General features: G+C 33.3%; 1 protein-coding gene and 1 non-coding gene across 2 annotated transcripts in view; one reads left to right on the top strand and one right to left on the bottom strand.

The window, feature by feature from the left end:
* Positions 1 to 21377, bottom strand: part of LOC138709512 (protein obstructor-E-like) — a 53544-nt gene extending 32167 nt beyond the window's left edge. The window contains exon 1 of the mRNA XM_069840332.1: positions 21244 to 21377. Coding sequence (XP_069696433.1) covers positions 21244 to 21295 — 52 coding nt within the window. The 5' untranslated portion in view covers positions 21296 to 21377. The remainder of the gene's footprint in view (positions 1 to 21243) is intronic.
* On the top strand, positions 4436 to 4508 carry TRNAT-AGU (transfer RNA threonine (anticodon AGU)). The gene has a single exon. It is a non-coding gene; the product is annotated as a tRNA-Thr (tRNA).
* Positions 21378 to 22420: the final 1043 nt, after the last annotated feature.

Genomic DNA, 22420 nt, shown 5'->3' with positions numbered 1-22420 from the left:
GTGACTTTTTGCTAATTGTCTTTCGATTGCATATCCGAGAACAATCGATACTGACGGGTTTATAACGGTACAAAAGTGATTTCTGATCGGTGGAACACCTGAACTTTAATGAATAGGTGTACTTTAATGAGGTCCATTAAAGGGCTGCTACCAGGTGTATAATTACTACATTTCGGCATGGTCGAGCATAAAAATATTTTTTATATACTTTATATAGCTAAAGTACAGTGTTTTACACATACGAATTTTCGTTATTGTACAAGATAATAATAATAATAATAATAATAATAATAATAATAATAATAATAATAATAATAATAATAATAATAATGTTTTATTTTCGCTGGCAGAGTTAAGGCCATAAGGCCTTCTCTTCCACTCAACCAGCCTTAATCAATACAATACATAAATTTAAATTACAAATATTTTCACTACACTTAAAAGGTTCTCCAGCAATAATCTTCACTACACATTTATTTAAATTTAGATAAATCTATAAGGTAAAGTAGTAACTTAATTTATGAGCTAATGTAATTCAATGAATTATAATTAATTTAATATTAGAAATAGCTAGTAAAATGATGAAAATTTAATTTAATATAACCTTACTAGGACTATGTTACAGGGAGAATACATATATTTCTATTTCTGTAATGAGAATATTAATGTAATTGCCATTAGAGGTTTTGTAAATCTATTTAGAGAAATTAATGATAATAATAATAAGAATGGACAGATGTTAGTTTCATTATAAGCAGGGAAAGGATTTATATGTAAATACATATTTACTTATAAAGCTAATATAATTTATATTTTGCATTATCTTTATGTTTCACAATGTGTAGGGTTGAAAAATCCTACTTTTATTTTCCATATTTTTCCATATTTTAGAGTTTAGTACATATTTTCGTTAATTTCCATATATTTTCCATATTTCATATAAAACAGTCCATATTATATTAGGTTTAACAATAAAACAAAACAAAATTCCATTAACTTTTAAAAATACATTTCAACAATAGAGATTTAAACACATGTTCAGTAATCCCTTTAACATCAGAGTTATTTGAAAATTAGCAGTCCTATCAACAATGGGAAAGTAAGTTACAAAACTGTATTAATTTAATTTAAAATTTTTAACAGACTTCAGTTGTGCAGCTCAACAGTTAAATGCCAGTCAGAGTACACATAGGTTCAGTTTTGTAAATCATACTATAAAGACGGTAAATATGCCAAAAGTACGTCATTCAGTCAATTTAAAATCAAAACTAACAAGTTACATTTCAGAATTTAAAGAAGATGGTTTATCAACTGACAATAAAATATTATTTTGTAATTTGTGTCAGTGTGCAGTATCATCTACACAAAAGTTCCTGGTGCAACAACACATTACAACTAGTAAACATCAGGCCAACAAACAACTAAATTCCAAGCAGAGACAATTGTTTTTAACACAACCAACAACATCGAATGTAAGATCTGAGTTTAACATCGACCTGTGCCGTTCTCTCATCTCTGCTGATATTCCTCTCTACAAACTAAAGAATAAGGTCTTCAGGGAATTCCTTGAAAAATATACTCAACATACAATCCCGGATGAGTCAACACTTAGGAAGACGTACGCTCCATCCATCTACGATGAGACAATACAGAAGATAAGAGATGAAATTAAAGATAGTTCAATTTGGGTTTCCATTGATGAGACTCCCGACAAAGAAGGTAGACTTGTTGGTAATGTAGTTATCGGTTTGTTAAGTGAACAATATTCTGAACGAATTCTTTTACATTGTGATGTTCTAGAAAAGTGCAATAACAAAACTATAGTTAAACTGTTCAACGAAGCTATGGGTATCCTGTGGCCAAAGGGTATTATGTACGATAATGTGTTATTCTTTATTAGCGATGCTGCCCCTTATATGGTCAAAGCTGGACAAGCATTATCTGTTGTATATCCTAAATTGACTCATTTTACTTGTGTGGCGCATGCATTTCATCGTGTGGCAGAAGTGGTCAGAGACAATTTCCCTAAAGTAGATTTGTTGATTTCATCAGTGAAAAAAGTATTTCTCAAAGCTCCCAGTAGAGTTAACGTGTTGAAAGAAATGTACCCTGAAATTCCATTGCCACCAAAGCCAATTTTAACTAGATGGGGTACATGGCTAGAAGCAGTTGAATATTATGCCGAACATATAGACTCTATTAACAATGTTCTCCTTGCATTGGACTCTGAAGATGCAGTCTCAATTGATACTGCGAAAACAGTTACCTGTGACATAAGTGTGAAGAATGACTTAGCTCACATTCAGCATACATTTTCATGCATCATAAAAACGCTCAAAAGTCTCCAAAATAGGCACCTTTCACTATCTGAAAGTTTTGAAATTATAAATAGTACTGTGGAACAACTGAATCGTGGTAGAGGTAAAGTTGCAGATGCAGTAAGAGCTAAGGTGGACACTGTACTTTCAAAAAACCCTGGATATGAAGAACTACAAAAGGTTGTTGCTGTGATGAGTGGTGAATCAACAGTGAAGATTAACTTGGACTTATCCCCAGCAGACATTGTGAAATTGAATTATGTACCAGTTAATTCTTGTGACGTCGAACGCTCTTTTAGTCAGTATAAATCTATCCTCAGAGACAATAGAAGAAGATTCACTTTTCAGCACTTGAAAGAAATGTTTGTAACCTATTGTTATGGTAACAGACAATAAAAATTGTGTTTTGTTGAAACTACATTGGAAGATAAGGTACGTCCATTATATTTTTTGTTTAGTTTGATTAAAATGTACCAATATTTAACGTACATAGTCATTTTTTTATAATTTAAAGTCCATATTTAATTCCATATTTTGGTAAAAATCCATATTTAATTCCATATTTTGGTAAAAATAACTACATATATATTTACATATTTCATATATTTTTAGTCCATATAAATCCGTTCCCTGATTATAAGTAACAAATATTAATCAGCAATTCATCTGTTAAGTAAGAATTTATGTAATTTTGACCTAAATGAATTTATTGTCCAACAACCTCTTATATCACTCGGAAGCGAGTTCCAATTTCTAGCAACTGAAACTGTATAGGATGAAGAATATAAAGATGTCTTGTGGTAGGGAGGAACAAAATGTTGAATATTTCCAAATTTTTACTGCTGTAAGCTGTACCTAACCTCTTAACCATGTCATGTCATGCAACGTAATATAATGTCACGTCTCATCATGTTACCTATCATGTTGATTAATAAATCCCAATACAGTATTTCTGCTATTTATACGTTTAATTTTGTTCAGTTTTAAATTCAGCGAACACAAATGTGTATCTAAAAGATGGATTATACTTCTCCTCATCTGCATGCTCATGCAACTTTTGCAACCATCAAGAGTGTTGTAAGACTATAGAATGTTGTTGCACTTTATAAATTAGGGTCGACAAGTTCTAAAGCCACCAGTATACTGAGGTAAGTGACAGGAACGAAATCGAAGAGTGGGTGGGGATAAAGAAAACTGCTACCAAACTTCGACGTGGAATGTAAAACTTCAGTTTCTAGTTACAGGTTTGTATATGTCGCAAGAAGTCAGCTCTGATATTTATCGTTCTCGGTAGTCACCTGTCACCATTGTCACTAGACTTGAAGCTTCAGTGCTTAAATGTTGAATTTTTAAGAGCGTTAAAATTTATAGCATGGCAATTTTCTTCAGAGTGAAAGGAGAGCAGAAAGTTTCATGGGGGGAAAATAAGTATTTCTTCAGGTATATTACATAATAGTCATAACTACTGTACATCTTATGCTCTCATGTATGTTTATATTAGGGAGAGACTCCACAGAAAATCATGAAAATTTCCAAAAAAAAAAAAAATTATTGACTATTTCACCTTTTTAGAAGATATATTTTCATACTCCAAATGGATTTAGTTTAGTTCCGATTACAAATAAGTTTAAAAATGTTTTCTTTTAAATAAGGTGTTGCATTTAATGAGCTATCAAAATTATTTTTTCATCAAAGAATTCTTTTTTACAAATTTCTGATTACAAATCTAGTAACTTTTTTATATTTTAGGAGAAAAATTCGCTCCGGCGCCGGGGATTGAACCCGGGTCCTTGGTTCTACGTACCAAGCGCTCTGACCACTGAGCTACGCCGAATTCAATCCACGGCATCGGGTCTAATTCTCGTCCTTCATTGTTTCCCGTTTGGTCTGACTCCAAGTTAGGCATATATGTTGACATTTTATGTCCAAGTCAACTGCCATTATACTAGGGGCGCACTCAGCTGAGTGACTTGTTTGGCCGGGATTCTGTAGTTAAGTGCACAGTAATCTGTACAGAATGTGCACTGCTAGCTATGAGAATATTAAAGATTTATTAATTTATCCTATAGAATAATATCTGTAATGTTGACAATTAATATTTGAGGAGAAAAATTCGCTCCGGCGTAGCTCAGTGGTCAGAGCGCTTGGTAAGTAGAACCAAGGAACCGGGTTCGATCCCCGGCGCCGGAGCGAATTTTTCTCCTCAAATATTAATTGTCAATATTACAGATATTATTCTGTAGGATAAATTAATAAATCTTTCATATTTAATAACTTTTTATTATCAAGTTTTCTCCCTAAAGTTACTATATGAATGTAGCGGAGGAAAATTTTAATTTACATAAATATTAATTTTACTTTCAAATCCATTTTTCCGTAAGATTATTTTTCTTGATTCAACATCAACATTTATATGACAAATATTAATCAATCTGGATGAAATTTTTACTGCAAATATTTATGATGTAGCTGCATATTTATATGCATTTATCTTGTAAGAAATGCTGTTACTTTATTTTTTTTTTCATGAGTTATAGAAGAAATAAAATTTTTACAATTTCAAACAATTTTTTTAAACTTAATAAATAAGATATTTCATAAAATGAATGCAAGAAATATTTCTGAAAGTAACCAAAAAAACATGAAACTTAAAAACTGAGATCTTCTACTAAAAACTTGGGTTTGAAAATATTTATAAAAAGAATAGAAAAATAAAAAATCAAAGCCAAAAACATTTGGGAGTTCAAAATCTGGATTTTGTTAGTCCTTTACACAATAAACATGCTTTAAAAATTTGGTAGAAAAAACATATTAGGAAAAAAGTTGTCATTTTTAAATAACATTAATGTGAATCACAATTGTTTGTCCATTCTACGAGTATAATTATTGTTCTCGAGACATGAAGAAACCTATTCTCAATAAGAGGGCATTTCTCGCTACGTCAGATGGTTATGTCATTCAGTTTTACTTACATCGATCTCAGCAACTGAATTAATACTACGAGAATTGCAGGACTAACAGAGAACACAACTGAAAGAACTTCAAATAATATAGACGTTCAGATGAAAAGTATCGAAATGTATCGAAAGAAAAATGCATTTTTTACTGTAGTCATTACTTTATTTCCCAGAGACTGATGTTATACCATATTAGAGACCTACGCATCTATATTTTGTTTTAAAACAACGCTGAACTTGAACCCTGCCAACCACAACCTGCATCCGACCTTCTCCTTCCGTGTCGACATTGCTGACTTAGCTCGGCCAAGGTCTTTAGCTGGCGCAAATGCTTAAGAAAGGTATGGATAAAACTTCCAAAGATTCCCTTTATAATGGTTTACACTGGAAGTATGTGTAGTAACTACTTTCCAAGATATATAATTTATTTTAAATAATTGATTAAATGGCGATCTTACTCGTGTTAATTGTGTAAGCATGTGCGGCTTACAGCTGTTTCGGTGCTTCTTCACACCATCTTCAGAGCCTACTAGATCTCGGCGTCATCTCGAACTTCGCTGCCTGTTGTGTGGGTGCGTTCGATTGTTGAAAAGTGTTGAAATGTGGTGTCAAATAGTGTGTGTGTTCTGAAATTGATGTGTGTGTTGAGAATTTGATCAGGGTGTGTTTTGGTGTGTCTGTATATCTCATATTGTTCTAGTGTGTTGAGTTTTTGGTTTTTGGGTTGTATGTGTAGGATTTCCATATCTGTATTTATGTTATTGTAAGTATGGTTAGCATTAGTTATGTGTTCGGCATATGTAGATGTACTGTGTCCTCTGGTTATTGCTTTAATGTGTTCTTTGTATCGAGTTTGGAATAATCTGCCACAATACACAATACATCTACATATGCCGAACACATAACTAATGCCAACCACACATACAATAACATAAATACAGACATGGAAATCCTACGCATACAACCCAAAAACCAAAAACTCAACACACTAGAACAATATGAAATATACAGACACACCAAAACACACTCTGATCAAATTCTCAACACACAGATCAATTTCACAACACACACACTATTTGACACCACATTTCAACACTTTTCAACAATCGAACGCACCCACACAACAGGCAGCGAAGTTCGAGATGACGCCGAGATCTAGTAGGCTCTGAGGATGGTGTGAAGAAACACCGAAACAGCTGTAGCCGCACATGCTTACACAATTAACACGAGTAAGATCGCCATTTAATCAATTATTTATATTCAAGTGTTAAAAGTAGTGTTCGAAAAATTCAATTTATTTTACTTGTATTTTGGATACATTTCTTCCGGACACCAATATAGGCGTTAGCAAAAGATTATAATTATGTCCACAAATTCATAGTTATTTCATGACCTCGTCGATGTTAATAAAGTTGTTTTCTTTCCTGAATTATATAAAATAACTGCATTTTCACTTCTTGACATATTATGATGTTCCTGTCAAGTTTCATCTCTTTTTTTCGTTGACTGCCTTCTCTTAATGTTTTAATATTTCAGTGTTCAAGATTCCAAGTTAGAAAGAAGACCTGATATCGCCATATGACTATAGATAACTTTATCTAGGCCTATTTCACGTTCAGTATTTTCTTTTTTACTATTGTTCGATTAGCTCCGCATCTTGATTAAAATTTGTTTTAACTTACCTGCAGTAGTTTCCTTGCAAATGTAATTACCAGAGACCGGAAGTTTGGCAGAATGCCTTTTTAAATGTGTTAAATCTATCTTCATTTTGAAAGTAAATCTGTACGAATTATACCTCTGTGATTGAAACGTCACAGTTTTATGTTGCCCTTTTCTGCCTCTTTTAATATAAATGCCTATTTTACAAAATAAATGCTTTTTTTTGCCTTTATTTGATTATATATCTATTATTCATTAATTTATTATTAGAAATTGCCTACAGATATATTTTAATTTATTTCTATAACCGCTACAATGAAAGTGACTTCACCGAATGTATATATTATTTTCTTTCACTCAGTTCATATTCTCTTTGCAACAATGAGTGCTGCCGTGCAAAAATGTATAACAGTAAGCGTTTTAATTATCGCTTGTGTTTATTTGACAAGGCAACAAAGAGTGCGGGTCTAACGTTATTTTTAACGGTTATTTATCTTTCAGTTTTCATTGCGACGTTGTTGTAGCTAGCTAAATATTTCATATCGCAACATATCAGTACAACCAAACACAAATATGGACTTTCCAAGGCTACTGGGAAGAAGATTTCTTTGCTTCCAACAGTAATTGCAACATCGAGTCGAAAATCTCAATTTGCATTCGACTTATGTAAAGCTTTTCTTGCTGCTGAAACCCCTTTGTGGAAAGTGCAAGACTGTGGGTCTAGTGCAAGGTTTTTGTAAATAATTGTCTTTTATTGCGTATTTTAGCTATTTATAATGCCTTTTTGACTGTCTAGTTTAGCTATTTATGATGCCTTTTTGCCTGCCTATTTTAATGATTCATAATGCCTGAACTTCCGGTCTCTGGTAAGAATTATTATACCATAGATATCGAATTTTTTTAGTTTTTGCATTGTGTTTCATAACATTTTTTATAGGATTGTTACCATGGATAGCCACTATTTTCCTGACGTAAATAAGGAGATAATTAATTTCTGTGAAGCATAGAGTGGAACAAAATCAGATTGCTTGATTGTATGGAAGGTAAGTACCGGTATGAAATACTCTTGCGTGACAAGTTTGCTCTCTTCCTCATCGTCACATTAAGGACGGTCGTCTGTTTATTGTTTAAATTCACTTTATTGTCGGCTCAAATTGTCGAGCTTTGTAACTCGGACGAAGGTAAGCTATATAGTGCGCAAATCTACTTATGCATTATGTTCAAATACTGTCAACGCTGCTTTCCAAATCAAAGATTTCTCAGATGTTCATCTTTATTCTTTTGCTTTGCTCTCGAACTTTTAGACAGAATGACTGCTTGAACTAGAAATAAGCACCAAATCCACGAGCTCTATTTCTCTCTGCTGTCTCTTTCTTACTGATGTCTTCTTCTAAGGATGTTACGAGTCGATAGTTTTCCGTTGATGTAATTTCGGTGATGACTTGTAGAAAAATGGTTGAATGGCGGTGTGGAGTAGGGAATAAAAAAGCCTGTTCTGACACCATCTTTGTTAGCTAAAATATTCGTTCTCTCCTTTCACAATTGGGTACCATGATTCTGGCTTGGAACTGCTCGTCTAACAGTGCACAATTTGATTCGTTTTTAACCCTTAAATTGGTAATGCATCCTATAGGCTACAACAAGTTAATAGGCTGTATGCTATAACATTAATAGTACAATAGAAAAAAAAAATTGGTAGGAAAATTAAAATTTCACAATACTATAATATTGTACGACACATAAAATATGGGCATTACGATAGTTGTTTTCTTTACAGTCCGACACGGTTTACTAAACTAGTGTGAGAAATGAAGTTTTGCCAGTTCACACAGGATTGTGAAGGAAATAGCCATTAGTGCCCTCAAAGGATCGGTTCAGATATTGAGAAATCATTTGTATGGGAGTGATAATGGAAATTTGTAGTTATCTTAATCGATGGCTGTTGATTGGTTTAGATATCAATGCCAATAAATCCGTATTATTATTTTTCTCGCGGTATATGGCATTCAAATCATTCTAACCTATCTGATGATATTTCCCCCCCCCCTTTCTTAACTGTAAATGAACACAAACGCTGAATAGGTGTAAATGTTTCTGACATTTCGTATGTTCGATTTCCTAACCGTTTCAAATGTAGGCCTATATCATTTTACCTTTCAGGGTGTGTTTCAAAATTATATGTAATACGCTTTGTCAAATCTGGCAACCTTTTCATAAGGGAAGCTAAATTTATTATTATTATTATTATTATTATTATTATTATTATTATTATTATTATTATTATTATTAATCATATTTGTCGTGAATATCATCTATGCTCAGAATTCCAATAGTATTTTACGTTACAAGGTTGGGAAGTGCTTTTTACAAAATCGAGGAAAAGTTTCAAAAACGAGCACAGCGAGTTTACAATTTCCGAGATTTTGTAATGCACTTCACAAACGTGTATTGTACAATATTTTTCGCACGATCATATTTTTAAAAAAGGAAATACAATATATTTTGCATTGAAAATTTAGAGCAATATTATTCCAAAGCCTCCGCAAAACTATACTGTAACGGTAACTAAGTAACAATAAGTGCGCTGTAATGGGTCTATTTCAGTATAGTTTTATGTTATGAAGAATGGTTTCCATAGCAACAAGTTTCTGTGTGGGAATTCTAACTTTCAAGGCCTAATGATAATAGTTGTAAATACAACAAAAAACAACGATCGTGCAAAAATCATCTTGGAGTATACAATAACATAGAAGTAATGACGATCGTTCTTTAACGCCCATTTGTGATTACGAAGGATTTTCATAAATAATAACATCAAAATAGGCCAATGTGAGTAATAGGACATGGTAGAATGAGAAAGGCAAAAGAACTGTGATTATTCTGAGAAAATAAGTCCAAATATTTTATTTACCCATCGCAAATTCCACTTTGATTCGTTGTACTTCTATTTTTTTCAACTTGGAAAGTCTCGTTCTAGCAGTCCGGTACTCGCCTATTATGGGGTTGTTTAATGTAGTGGAATTGTGCTGCGAAACGCTTATTGTTTCAAGGAATTCTACATGCTACATAAACATTTGTCAAACGGAAATGGAAAGCGAATATTTCGTAAGTTGCTGTTGTCTGGTACAGATATAACTTCAAGGTTACTGGAGTTGAAATGCGGCAGGCAAAGACTTTAAGCAACAGATTCTCTGAACACATTTATATAATTGCTTTCCTCGAGTGAAGGTCCTCACAAGATGTGACAATGAAGCTCAGTTACTTAGCCTTCAGTCCGCGAGACCTCGAGTAAAATCCCGCTCGTTTCCGGATCAGGCAAAATGCCAGCGCGTTCCTTCAACTTTGGCTTTCAAAATGAGATCACACCATTGAATATGCTGCCACATGACCTAGGACCACCATATACTCACGCCCTGCTTTAGTATAACCTTAATAAATATTGAGAAGCATTAAACATAGTAATTTTCATCATCTGCTGGAGTCATCCTAGTCACGTGACCGTAGCATTTTTCTCTGCGCATACTGACTGTGGTGATGCTGATGGCACAGTGCAAATTTAGCTACAAAAATGCTAATATGGCTTCTGTTCTCATTACTTCACAATGATTATCCTGACTACTACACTTTTACTACGTCACACTACTTTTGACCAATAAAACGGTCCGAAAGGACGTCTTTCAACCAATCATGGCTGCTAATCGCACTATTTTATCGCTTCCCTAGCATTTGTTTAATTTTATCGCTTCCCTAGCATTTGTTTGTTTTTATCATTACCCTAGTATTTGTTTCTTCGTTTGCCAACATTTCAAACTGCATTATGATTTCATTTTTTGAAAAGGCCTTCCAAGACACTGGTGACAATCGACATTTAAATTGCTAGGTGGTGAGAAGAGGGTTAAAATGAAGAGCATTCTAGCATCGCTTATGATTTCAATATTGTTTATTTTGACTATTACACTCTTACTACGTCATACTACTTTTGACCAATAAAACGGTACGAAAGGACGTATTTCAACCAATCATGGCTGCTTATCGCACAATTTTATCGCGTCCCTAGCATTTGTTTAATTTTATCGCGTCCCTAGCATTTGTTTAATTTTATCGCGTCCCTAGCATTTGTTTCTTTGTTTGACAACATTTGAAACTGCGCTGGTCTGGACGTAAAAACATATATACAATTACAAACCACTCCAGTCGATGCACAGCAGTTTCAAATATGACTCGCATTGGCATTCAAGAACAAGAATTAATAAAAATCACTGATCATACCTATCCATCTTCTGAAATCCGATTTACAAATAAATGAAGAGCACCATTCGGAAATCCTGAATAGGTTGAATGCACCATGTAGGCCTAAATCAATGAGTTCCACTTCTATTACGCACACGTCCAATATAATATCAATTGAACCACCAACCACATTCAAATTTGAAAATTGTACATTCAATAATTATTCCTTTTAAAATTATTCATGTTTATTTTTTATGTAGTCGTCGTTAATTAAAACTTTTCTAACACTTGTGTATATTAGTTAGGTTATGTTATAGCTTCTGCTATATGATATTATGGATAGTCACGTATCAGAGATTGTTTAATATTAAGATTTATTGAAAATCATCTGTCAAGTGACGTTGATTACTGGGATTCGGATAATTGAAGTGGAATGTTGCATTTTAATAAAAATGAAACTGAATCAACAAAGCTTTCTTGACTAGTAACCGTCTACAGAGTTCAATGAAGATTCCATAGTTGGCACAACTGCCATCTAGCGTAATGGTGCAATAATACATTTGAAGATAGGTTTAATTTCGTAAGTCAATTAATATTTTATTGTATTGGAGTACTTTGTTACTTATAATCTTTATATACTTTCTTCTAATCGTGTAATAGTCAATTAAATCCCACTCGAGTTTTGATTTTCTCTAGATAAATCTGCTCGTTTCCACTCGCAGATTTATCGGTAAAATCAAAACCTCTCGTAAGATTACTGTTGACTATTACACTTTTACTACGTAACACTACTTTTGACCAATAAAACGGTACTAAAGGACGTCTTTCAACCAATCATGGCTGTTTATCGCACAATTTTATCGCGTCCCTAGTATTTTTTTGTTTTTTTCACTACCCTAGCATTTGTTTCTTTGTTTGACAACATTTCAAACTGCACTGGTCTGGACGTCAAAAAACAGAAAATTACAAACCACTCCAGTCGATGCACAGCACTTTTAAATATGACTCACATTGGCATTCAAGAACAAGAATTAATAAAGATCACTGGTCATAGCTATGCATCTTCCCTGAAACCCTATTTACAAATAAATGAAGAGCAGCATTCGGAAATCCTGAATAATTTGAGGAATACACCATGTACATCAACGAGTTCACTTCTTTTACGCACACGTCCAATATAACATCAACTGAACCACCAACCACTAAAACATTCAAATTTGAAAATTGTACCTAATTTTAATAATTGTTTCTTTTAAAATTATTAATGTTTATTTTTTATTTCATCATCATTAGTTAAAATGTTTCTTGTTTATTTCATCATCCCTAATTAAAACTTTTCTAACACTCGTTTATATTATTTAGGTTATGTTATAGCTTCTGCTATATGATATTATGAATAGTCACGTATCAGAGATTGTTTAATACTAAGATTTATTGAAAATCATCTGTCAAGTGACGTTGATTACTGGGATCAGGATAATTGAAGTGGAATGCAACTGTTTTAATAAAAATGAAACTGAATCAACAAAGCCTTCTTGACAGTAACCGTCCACAGAGTTCAATGAAGATTCCATAGTTGGCACAACTGATAAGAAAACAGCTATTCGTAACACACTACTGCCATCTACTAGCATAATATTTATAATGTTGAGATGGTACAAATTTGAAGACAGTTTTGTATTTTCGTAAGTCAATTAATATTTTATTGTATTAGAGTAATTTGTTACTTCTAATCTTTATATACTTTCTTCTAATCGTGTAATAGTCAATTAAACCCCACTCGAGTTTTGATTTTCTCTAGATAAATCAAAATCTTTAGTGTTGATAATAAAGAATTATTATGAACGTATTATTATTATTATTATTATTATTATTATTATTATTATTATTATTATTATTATTATTATTATTATCACTTTCCAGCCACACGGGAAAGTTTTCACATCTTCTGGTTTTGTAGGTTGAACATGAGAGGATCAGAAAGCACTTTCATTAAGAGAAATTATAACTTAACTGTCATTATCATCTTCATTATTATTTAGACCGAAAAAATATGTGAACCGTACAATCTATGTTTTTACAAGTAAATATTAAGCGACAGAATACATATGATTATATTGGTGTTTCTGTAGCAATCACACTAAGTCAGTTATTGCATGAATTTTCAAGAACTTTAGCCAAGTAATATTTTATCTGTAGTAATGTCACGAGAGGTCTGAGATCTGCCGATAAATCCACGAGCGAAGCTCGTGGATTTATCTGGGAAATCTCAGACCTCGAGTGACATTTATTAGGACTATTTCGTGAATAAAATAAAAATTTAAATAATATATCCCTAAAATTCGATCACAAAATGTTAATAATTGTATATTAACGAATACTTAACCTATTCAGACATTGTGAAGTTGAAATACTCGTAGATGAATATCGATTATTGCAATAAATAAATTTGATGTTATTATTCAGTAATGCCAATTGCGAAAAGCGAAATACAGGTTTAACAATGTTAATTACATGTACTGCACTTTTCTCTTATTATTATAACAAATACATTTTCATTATCTGCTGAAATCATAACGTAATTTAACAGTAACAATGGGGACAGCTATATACCAATGCTTATGTATTCACAGCGAGACATGTTGCTACACAGTGAAGCCATCTCTGTATAGATAGGCCTAATTAAAACACGAATTTTATTACGCCATATGAAAGGCAGTTTGATCAAAGACATTATTACTATGCAAGGTCTTTGAGTTTGATATGCGATGATGTTACATAAATTTGAACGTCTATTAATTGTTTAATTTCAATACAAATGTTATAGGCTACAATTTTATAGGTTATGTTACCTGTGGAAGCAGGACCAATGCCAGCTGTGCCTTGTTTCGACCGTTACTTACAATGAGTGCTACACGAAATCATTTTTTATAGCTCGACAAACGCATTCTCGCTGTAGTGTGTAACGGAACTAAAGCTGCATCTGCACAGTTCAATATTCCAATCGCTTATGCATGCAATCTGGGAAGAATATTGAAAGAATCAATTAAGATGCATAAAGATTTTGTGTCTACATGGTGCGCCGTTTTGAAAGTGGTCTTCACTACGTAAATATATTAATTAATATTAAATATCAATCTTGCATTCATTGCTTTAAAGTTTAAAGAAAAGTTTAACCGTGTAGTTGCATCTTAATGTATTCATGATCGTCAATTTACGGGGAAACAGTTGGCGACAACGACTAAACAAAAGAACCACCATGAGATAAATTGATAGCGATAAATCTAGCTGCAGAAATTATCGCAAAGTCTGACTGTGATTGGTTGGAATTCAAAATTTCATTACACTTCATTGGTCGAAAATGGAATGACGTCATATAAACGAAATAGTCTCCTCAAATTTGTATAACATTTCGAGATCAATTAATCTTGCGATCAAAACAGTTGGCGTATTTCAAATACAATAAAGTGTTACAATTTGTTTTGTACTTGTATGGACACTATATCTTTGTTGTTAAATAACACATACGCTCATATCTCCTGCCAGATGAAAATTTATCGGTGTAACTGAGCTAAAAGTGATTATTTAACACGTGACATAAAGTAGAAAACTTCAAAATGGACTCTAAACGCACATTTCACTTCACTTAGTAAAGGGTGCGTCAGAAAGAACGGATGGATTTCAAAATTGTAAGGATTCATCAAATCAAAAATGTATTGTTGTCAAGAGATTCACCAATACATGCAGTTTATTTACGGTATACAACATCATCCATATGATGTCCTTGGCTTTCGATACAGGCATCGAGGCGTTTTCTGAAGTTCGCCGTAACTTTCACAGTCATAGTTGGTGGGATTGCCGCAATTTCTTCACGAATCGCCGTCTTCAGTTCGTCCAGTGTATGTGGTTACTTACGCCTTCAAGTGGTCCCAAAGAAAGATCTTATCGTAACCTCGACAATCTCAGTGCAATAGCATGTTTGCCGGCTGATGGTTGAGGTGGCAGGACAACCTACTGTCTGTCTCCACATTTGCAGGAGTACACGCGCTCCGTGTTCGTCCAGGTGATTTCTTCTTTAATGTCGAACCTGTGGTACGAAATGAAGCCGCCCGAGTTGGAATCCTAGCGTGACGTCCGATGTCGAAATGAGTCCTGAGTGACGATCACAGATTCTTCATTTTTCAAAAATGTCCCTGCGATGAAAGCACGTTGTACACCAGACCAACACCATATTCTCAACTGAAACTGCATTCTATGGCTGACCCAACAGTCGTGGTCCCCCTCGCTCTATTCCTCCCCTCGCTGCGTATTGATAGTTTGAAATCCATCCGTTCTTTCTGACGCATCCTGTATATGCAAGGCATAACAAAACTGACGTAAACTAACCTGTCATAGATTCTTAAATGCAAGGCATACGAAAAGTCTAAACTAACCTAACCTAACCTGGCACAGATACTGGCACCGTACAGCTTAGAAAAATTCAAGTTGGAAGTTTCAGTGTCGCATGCTATAGAAAAGCTTAATTTTCTTAATGATTTTTAGTTAACTTTTCATTGTTCCGAAAATTTGGTTGAAGTTATTTATTTTTGTAGTTGTATTCATTTCTAAGCATTAAGAAAACTGTACATTAAACAATAAAGTAAACTATTTTACGCGCTCGTTTTGTATAATATATCAGCATATTAGGGTCTATATCTTTTTTGTATGTATAAAACCGTTTGGTCATAAGATAAGTATTATGATAATGAATTAGATTGATTTCTTATTGATTCAATAGCCTATGCAGTAAATATATATTTTGATGTACCGAAGTACATTTGATATTTCCATGCAGATATTCTGCGTCATCATATGATGAAAGAGTGATGGAACGGAGAAAAATTCTCTCCGGCGCCGGGATTTGAACCCGGGTTTTCAGCTCTACGTCCATTTCATCCTTATTTCACAATTAAAGATGTTGTGGGATTTTTAATCCTAATTATATTATTAACAGTATTATCACTAAAAGAACCATATATTCTAGGCGACCCAGATAATTTTACCCCAGCTAATCCATTAGTCACCCCAGTTCATATTCAACCTGAATGATATTTCCTATTTGCATACGCAATTTTACGATCAATTCCAAACAAGTTAGGAGGTGTAATTGCCTTAGTAATATCAATCGCAATTTTGTTTATTATACCTATATATAATTCAAATTTCCGAGGCATACAATTTTATCCTATTAATCAGATCATATTTTGATTAATAACAAATATTGTAATCTTATTAACATGAATTGGAGCACGACCAGTAGAAGATCCTTATATTATTACTGGACAAATCTTAACAATTTTGTATTTCTTATACTACATTATTCACCCCATAATAACAAGATTTTGAGATAAATTAAACAATTAAAGTTAAAAAGCTTTAAAGAAAAGTATATGTTTTGAAAGCATAAGAAAGAAGTTAAAATCTTCTATTAACTTTACTTAAATTAATACACTTAAACCAACAATAAAAACAAATAAATCCTAATACCCAAAAAAAATAATAAATAATTTAATGACAATGGTAAAAATCTCTTCCAAGCTAAATATATTAACTTATCATAACGAAAACGCGGTATTGTACCGCGAACTCAAATAAATATAAAAGAAAGAAAAGAAAGCCTAAAATAAAAAAGTATAGAATTAATATCTCTACCTAAAAAAATAATACAAAATAATATTCTCATAAATAAAATACTGGCATATTCAGCCAAAAAAATTAATGCAAAGCCACCTCTTCTATATTCAACATTAAAACCTGAAACCAACTCCGATTCACCCTCAGCTCTACGTGCTGATGCTTTATCCACTAAGCCACGCCGGATACAACCCCGACGCCGGTTAGAATCGTTTCAGATTAAGCTCCATCTCTTGGGTTCCCTCTAGTGGCCGCCCTCTGCACTACGTCATAGATGTCTATGAACGCAGGACCGAAGTCCATACATGTGTTGAGGTGCACTCGGATGAGTGACTGGTTGGCCGGGATCCGATCTGAGACGATTCTAACCGGCGTCGGGGTTGTATCCGGCGTGGCTTAGTGGATAAAGCATCAGCACGTAGAGCTGAAAACCCGGGTTCAAATCCCGGCGCCGGAGAGAATTTTTCTCCGTTCCATCACTCTTTCATCCTATGCAGTAAAAATAATTTTCAAATTCTTCGATTGCACTTCCATACATACTGCTGAGAAATGTTTCTGCATTGGAAATGTTCCCTCTACGTCACGAAACTTTACCTTTATTGACGCATTTTAAGTAATAAAATAATTACGAAGTCTTTCTTTCGGTAACCATTACCATAAATCAAAGTGATGCATATTAATAAAATGTAAAAGTGAAAGTATGAATTTCCTTACACAAAAAGAAAAAAAAAAACTGCGTCCACTGGTTTTTTTTTAATATAGAAATCCCTTAAGTATTCTTCATCTTACGATCTTTGGTGACGTATACACGTCCGTTGATGTGACATATTAATGAATTTAAATACTATTATAGTCACAATCATGCCATGGTATGAAAGAGCGCCTGACCGGAGAACAAGAAGTCGCAGGTTCGATTCCCTCTCGAGGTTGTGAAATTTTTCTTTCATACCATGGCATGATTGTGACTATAATAGTATTTAAATTCATCCCTTAAATCATGAAGTTTTGAGAAAAACAAAACAAAACTGTTTAAAAGAAATGCATGAGTTAAGAATTTGAATATTTGAAATACAAATTGTTGGTAAAATATAGAAAATATTTCTGTGTGCAAAAGAATATTTTTAAATAGAATATGACTCAATATTCATGTTTGAAAATGTTTGACTTATGGGATTTCTCAAAATCTAGTAAAGATTTTACAAAATAATCTCTTTATTTTATGAAATAATTGAAAATTTGGTTAAAAATAATACAAATTTGATTCTCAAAACGAGTTTTAAGAATCCGACTTCATAATTTTTGCTTCATTTGGAAAAAATTTACTCTAACCTGTATGAAATGTCACTAAGGATATAAATAATAAAGTTCTACATGAAATAATATCACGCATTAATACATTACACAAAAGACAACAACATTATTCTAACAAATCCAAAATTCAGACACAAAATATTAATTTAATAAACACAACAGCTAAGGCTGTAGTTTTGTTCATTCTGTGTGAGCCTTGTCACTGACTTATGGACATTTTCCACGAAACCTAATTTTCAAACGCACGTCTCACAATAGAAATACCATTTGAAAGGTGGTATTTTTCTACAGAGTGGTATATCTATTCCTATAGAACAAGAATTAGCAGTAAACTTAATTTTGTTAAAATTTGACTTACGGGGTTTTTAAAAAAAAACCGATTCAATTGTACACTTAAGTGTACAATAAAATTGATATAAATACAGTAGAAGACCAAAGCTATTGAAAAGACGTCGCTTTTGCTTATGTTGCGGAACATTGTATGTAGTGCAAATCAAGATTTTCAGGTATAACTCCCTGTAAAGGTCCCGGGTTCGATACCCGGCTCCGGAACAATTTTTCCCTCGAAATTATTCATTGTATGTAGTGTTCATTTTGTATATAGACCAGTAACTTGTGCAGCAAATGCTGCAAACTAAGTTCATTAGACGTTCGAATAAACATTTTTCAGATTTATTTTCAATGAAGAATACCAGATATTTTGAAAGTTATTTGCTTCCATAATAATGAAACATACCACCTCTGAATGGTTTTTGTGCCAAATATTTTTTCTTGAACGTATGTATCCTATGTATCTTGAGTTTCAACGCGAAAACGCAAGCAACAATATCAGGGCGATCAGTGGGTTTTTCATGTGGGAGAAAAGCAATAGCTATTTCAGTCCATGTTGAATCTTTCGTACACTACTTTTAACACTTGAATATAACAGAGTAGGCTCTGAGGATGGTGTGAAGAAGCACCGAAACAGCTGTAAGCCGCACATGCTTACACAATTATACCACGAGTAAGATCGCCATTTAATCAATTAGCTATTTCAGGTCATTGTAGGTTGTAAAAGGCAGGTTTGCTATGCTTTCGAACAATAGACCTCTTAGGCCTTTTATTTTATCAGTAAGTAATACCGTCTTCCCTTAGGAACTCTAATTTTTGCGCTCTCTCGAGCCAATATCGAAGAGAATGACGCATATAAGTATCTACACCACACCGCCATTAAGTATATGAAAAAGACCCAACCCCACTTGATTAATAACTATAAAAATATTTTATTTTTAATAACAATATTATTATCTTACGTAAGTTTTGTAGGTTTATATATATATAATAGCCGCCACTCAGTAAATTCTAGAAATGAAGATCTAATTTAACATATTCTCTATATCTACTTATATAACCCCAAAACATTTCACTTTCAGATCATCAATATAGCATTAATAAGTATAATATGTCAGCAATCCTGCAGGTCATGGCCTTCGTGTAATAGCTATTGTTTATTGTAGTGTGTGTTTTGTTTTATTCTGAAATCACGGCCGTGCTGAAATACAATTAGATCTCAAAACTGAAGAAAGATGGATTTTGGAAAATAGGAAAATAATGTAGGAAAATTGATGTTTCACTGAAAACTACTATTTTTCTGAAAAACTTTGGGTTCCAAGCTTCAAATGAGGGGTCATTTATTCAAATCCGTTCAGCCGTTTTCCCGTAATTTCCATTACCAGTTCAAATTATATATATATATATATATATATATATATATATATATATATATATATATATAGACTAGTGGCGTGTGCAGCAAATTCTGCTGCAAACTAAGTTCGTTAGACGTTTCAAATAAAAATTTTTCAGATTTATTTTCAATGAAGAACACTTGTCTTTTTGATAGTTATTTTCTTCCATAATAATGAAACATACTCCCTCTGAATGGATTTTTTTAGGCCAAATACTTTTTCATGAACCTATCCAACTTCAGTTTTTGAGTTCCAACGCGAAAACGCAAGTATCAATGTCAGGACGATAGCAGTAGCTATTTCAGGTCATTGTGGATTGTAGGCAAAAGTTAAAAAAATGTCAGGTTTGCTAAGCTTTCGAACAATAGCATTTTCGTATAGCTGCTGCATGTAGAACTTTAAATGTAGAGCGCAAAATCATTTTATCCTACTAAGAGGTCTTGCTGAAATGATCTGGAGACTACAAAAGTTTCTAGGCCTCTTATTTTATCAGTAAGTAATACCTTTTTATCTTTCCTTAGGAACTGTAATTTTTGCGCTCTCTCGAGCCAATACTGAAGACAATGACACATATCAATATCTACACTACACCGCCATTAAGTATATGAAAAAGACCCAACCCCACTGGGTTAATAAGTATAAAAATATTTGATTTTTAATAACAATATTATTATCTTACATAAGTTTTGTAGTTATATATAGAAGCCACTCAGTAAATTATAGAAATGAAGATCTAAATTAAGATATTCTCTACATTTACGTACATAACCTCAAAACGTTTCACTTTCATGTCATCAATATAGCATCAATATTATTTACAATTAATGAAAAATAGATGGATGACGATATTAACTATAATAATATTTAATTTCTAATCGTAATAATGTCATCAAACCACCTCAAGTTTCGTAGATTTGAATATCCAATACACAGCTGTACTCAGAAAATTATACACTGCAGAATCAGTTTTTAATAACAAATTGAATTGAGCTCTAAATGTGTCGGCAATCCTGCAGGTCATGGCCTTCGTGTAATAGCCTATTGTTTATTGTAGTGTGTGTTTTGTTCTGAAATTCAATCAAGTCGGCCGTGATTCAATAAAATTAGTTCTGAAAACTGACAACAAATGGATTTTGGAAAATAGGAAAATTATGTAGGAAAATTGACATTTCACTGAAAACTACTACTTTTCCGAAAAACTTTGGATGCCAGGCATGGAAATGAGGGGCCACTCATTAAAATCCGTTCAGCCGTTTTCCCGTAATTTCCATTACCAGTTCAAATTATATATATAGATAGGGATCTAAATATTAATTAATAACTTTTCTAGCGTGTTTTAATTTGGCGAATACCATTTTTGTGGCTTACCTATTGATAGCAGCGTAGCGGCGAGCACAAGAGTCGTTAAGGACGTTTCCATGGTTACTCAGGTGTGATCTGTTATGGCCGGCAGGATTGGAGCGACTAGCTGCAGCTTCAGACTGTGATACACGTGGTTTGGCCGCTCTCCTCCCCCCTCTCCTCTTATATACTTTAAGTTATTTTGCAAGTTTTCTCTCCTTCTCAACCTTAATTCCCCCCCCCCCTCAAGTCTCTCGCTCACCACTCGAGCATCATCTCGCTGATCCAAGGGCTTCTTGTGGTTTTACAAGTACTTCCCTAAGCCAATAATGAAAATTAATCCAATAGTTCAACGTCCTCCTGGAGAAACACACTTTCAGTTGAGTTTTTAATATCATTTCAAGAAAATATTAATTTAAAATGTAATTATTTCTTAGTCCTGCAACTTCCTGGATGTCGTCTTCATGATCATTACGTAAGAACCTTTCATTACTGTTAGAGATGAGTCAATAAACACGTTACGAAATCAATGATAACGTGTCCAAACATCCTTCAAGAGGATCACGATTTCTGTAACACAGCAATCCCTTCCAAATTTCACGTAACTGCGAAATTAAAAAGTAGTGTTCCGAAGAAGACACATACTTTCTCATTATAAGCTTCACGAGTTTTCTAACGATTCAGTTCCACTGGCTAAGAAGAAACTGCCTACTGAAGGATGCACTGGAAGGAATGGTGAACGGAATAAAAGTTCGGGCCAGAAGACAATATCAGATGATAGATGACATAAAGATATATGGTTCATATGCAGAGACAAAGAAGAAGGCGGAAAATAGGAAAGGCTGGAGAATGTTGGATTAGCAGTGAAAGATCTGTCCTTAGCCGAGCATTATGAATGAGTGAATATCATGCTGGGAGTGATATTGCTGTAGGTCTATTTATTTCATTTTCTTAAACTGTTATTCAAACGGCGGCGTTTATAAATAAAATTATTTAACATGCACCAGAAGAAGAAGAAGAAAATGATGATGATGATGATGATGATGAACTTTAGTTTTCTGCATTTCACGGAAAAGCTTACTTTGTAATCCAAGAAGACAAGTAAGATACTTCATTTGTATACTTCATATTTCGAGTATTCATATGTAATTAATCTTGCATTATAATATAAAATAGCTATTTATATATTTATGAAAATGAACAT

Source organism: Periplaneta americana, chromosome 11 (genome assembly GCF_040183065.1).
Source record: "Periplaneta americana isolate PAMFEO1 chromosome 11, P.americana_PAMFEO1_priV1, whole genome shotgun sequence".
Lineage (NCBI taxonomy): Eukaryota > Metazoa > Arthropoda > Insecta > Blattodea > Blattidae > Periplaneta > Periplaneta americana.
The sequence above is the reverse complement of the archived record's forward strand: the minus strand, read 5'-3'. Positions and strand labels throughout refer to the sequence as shown.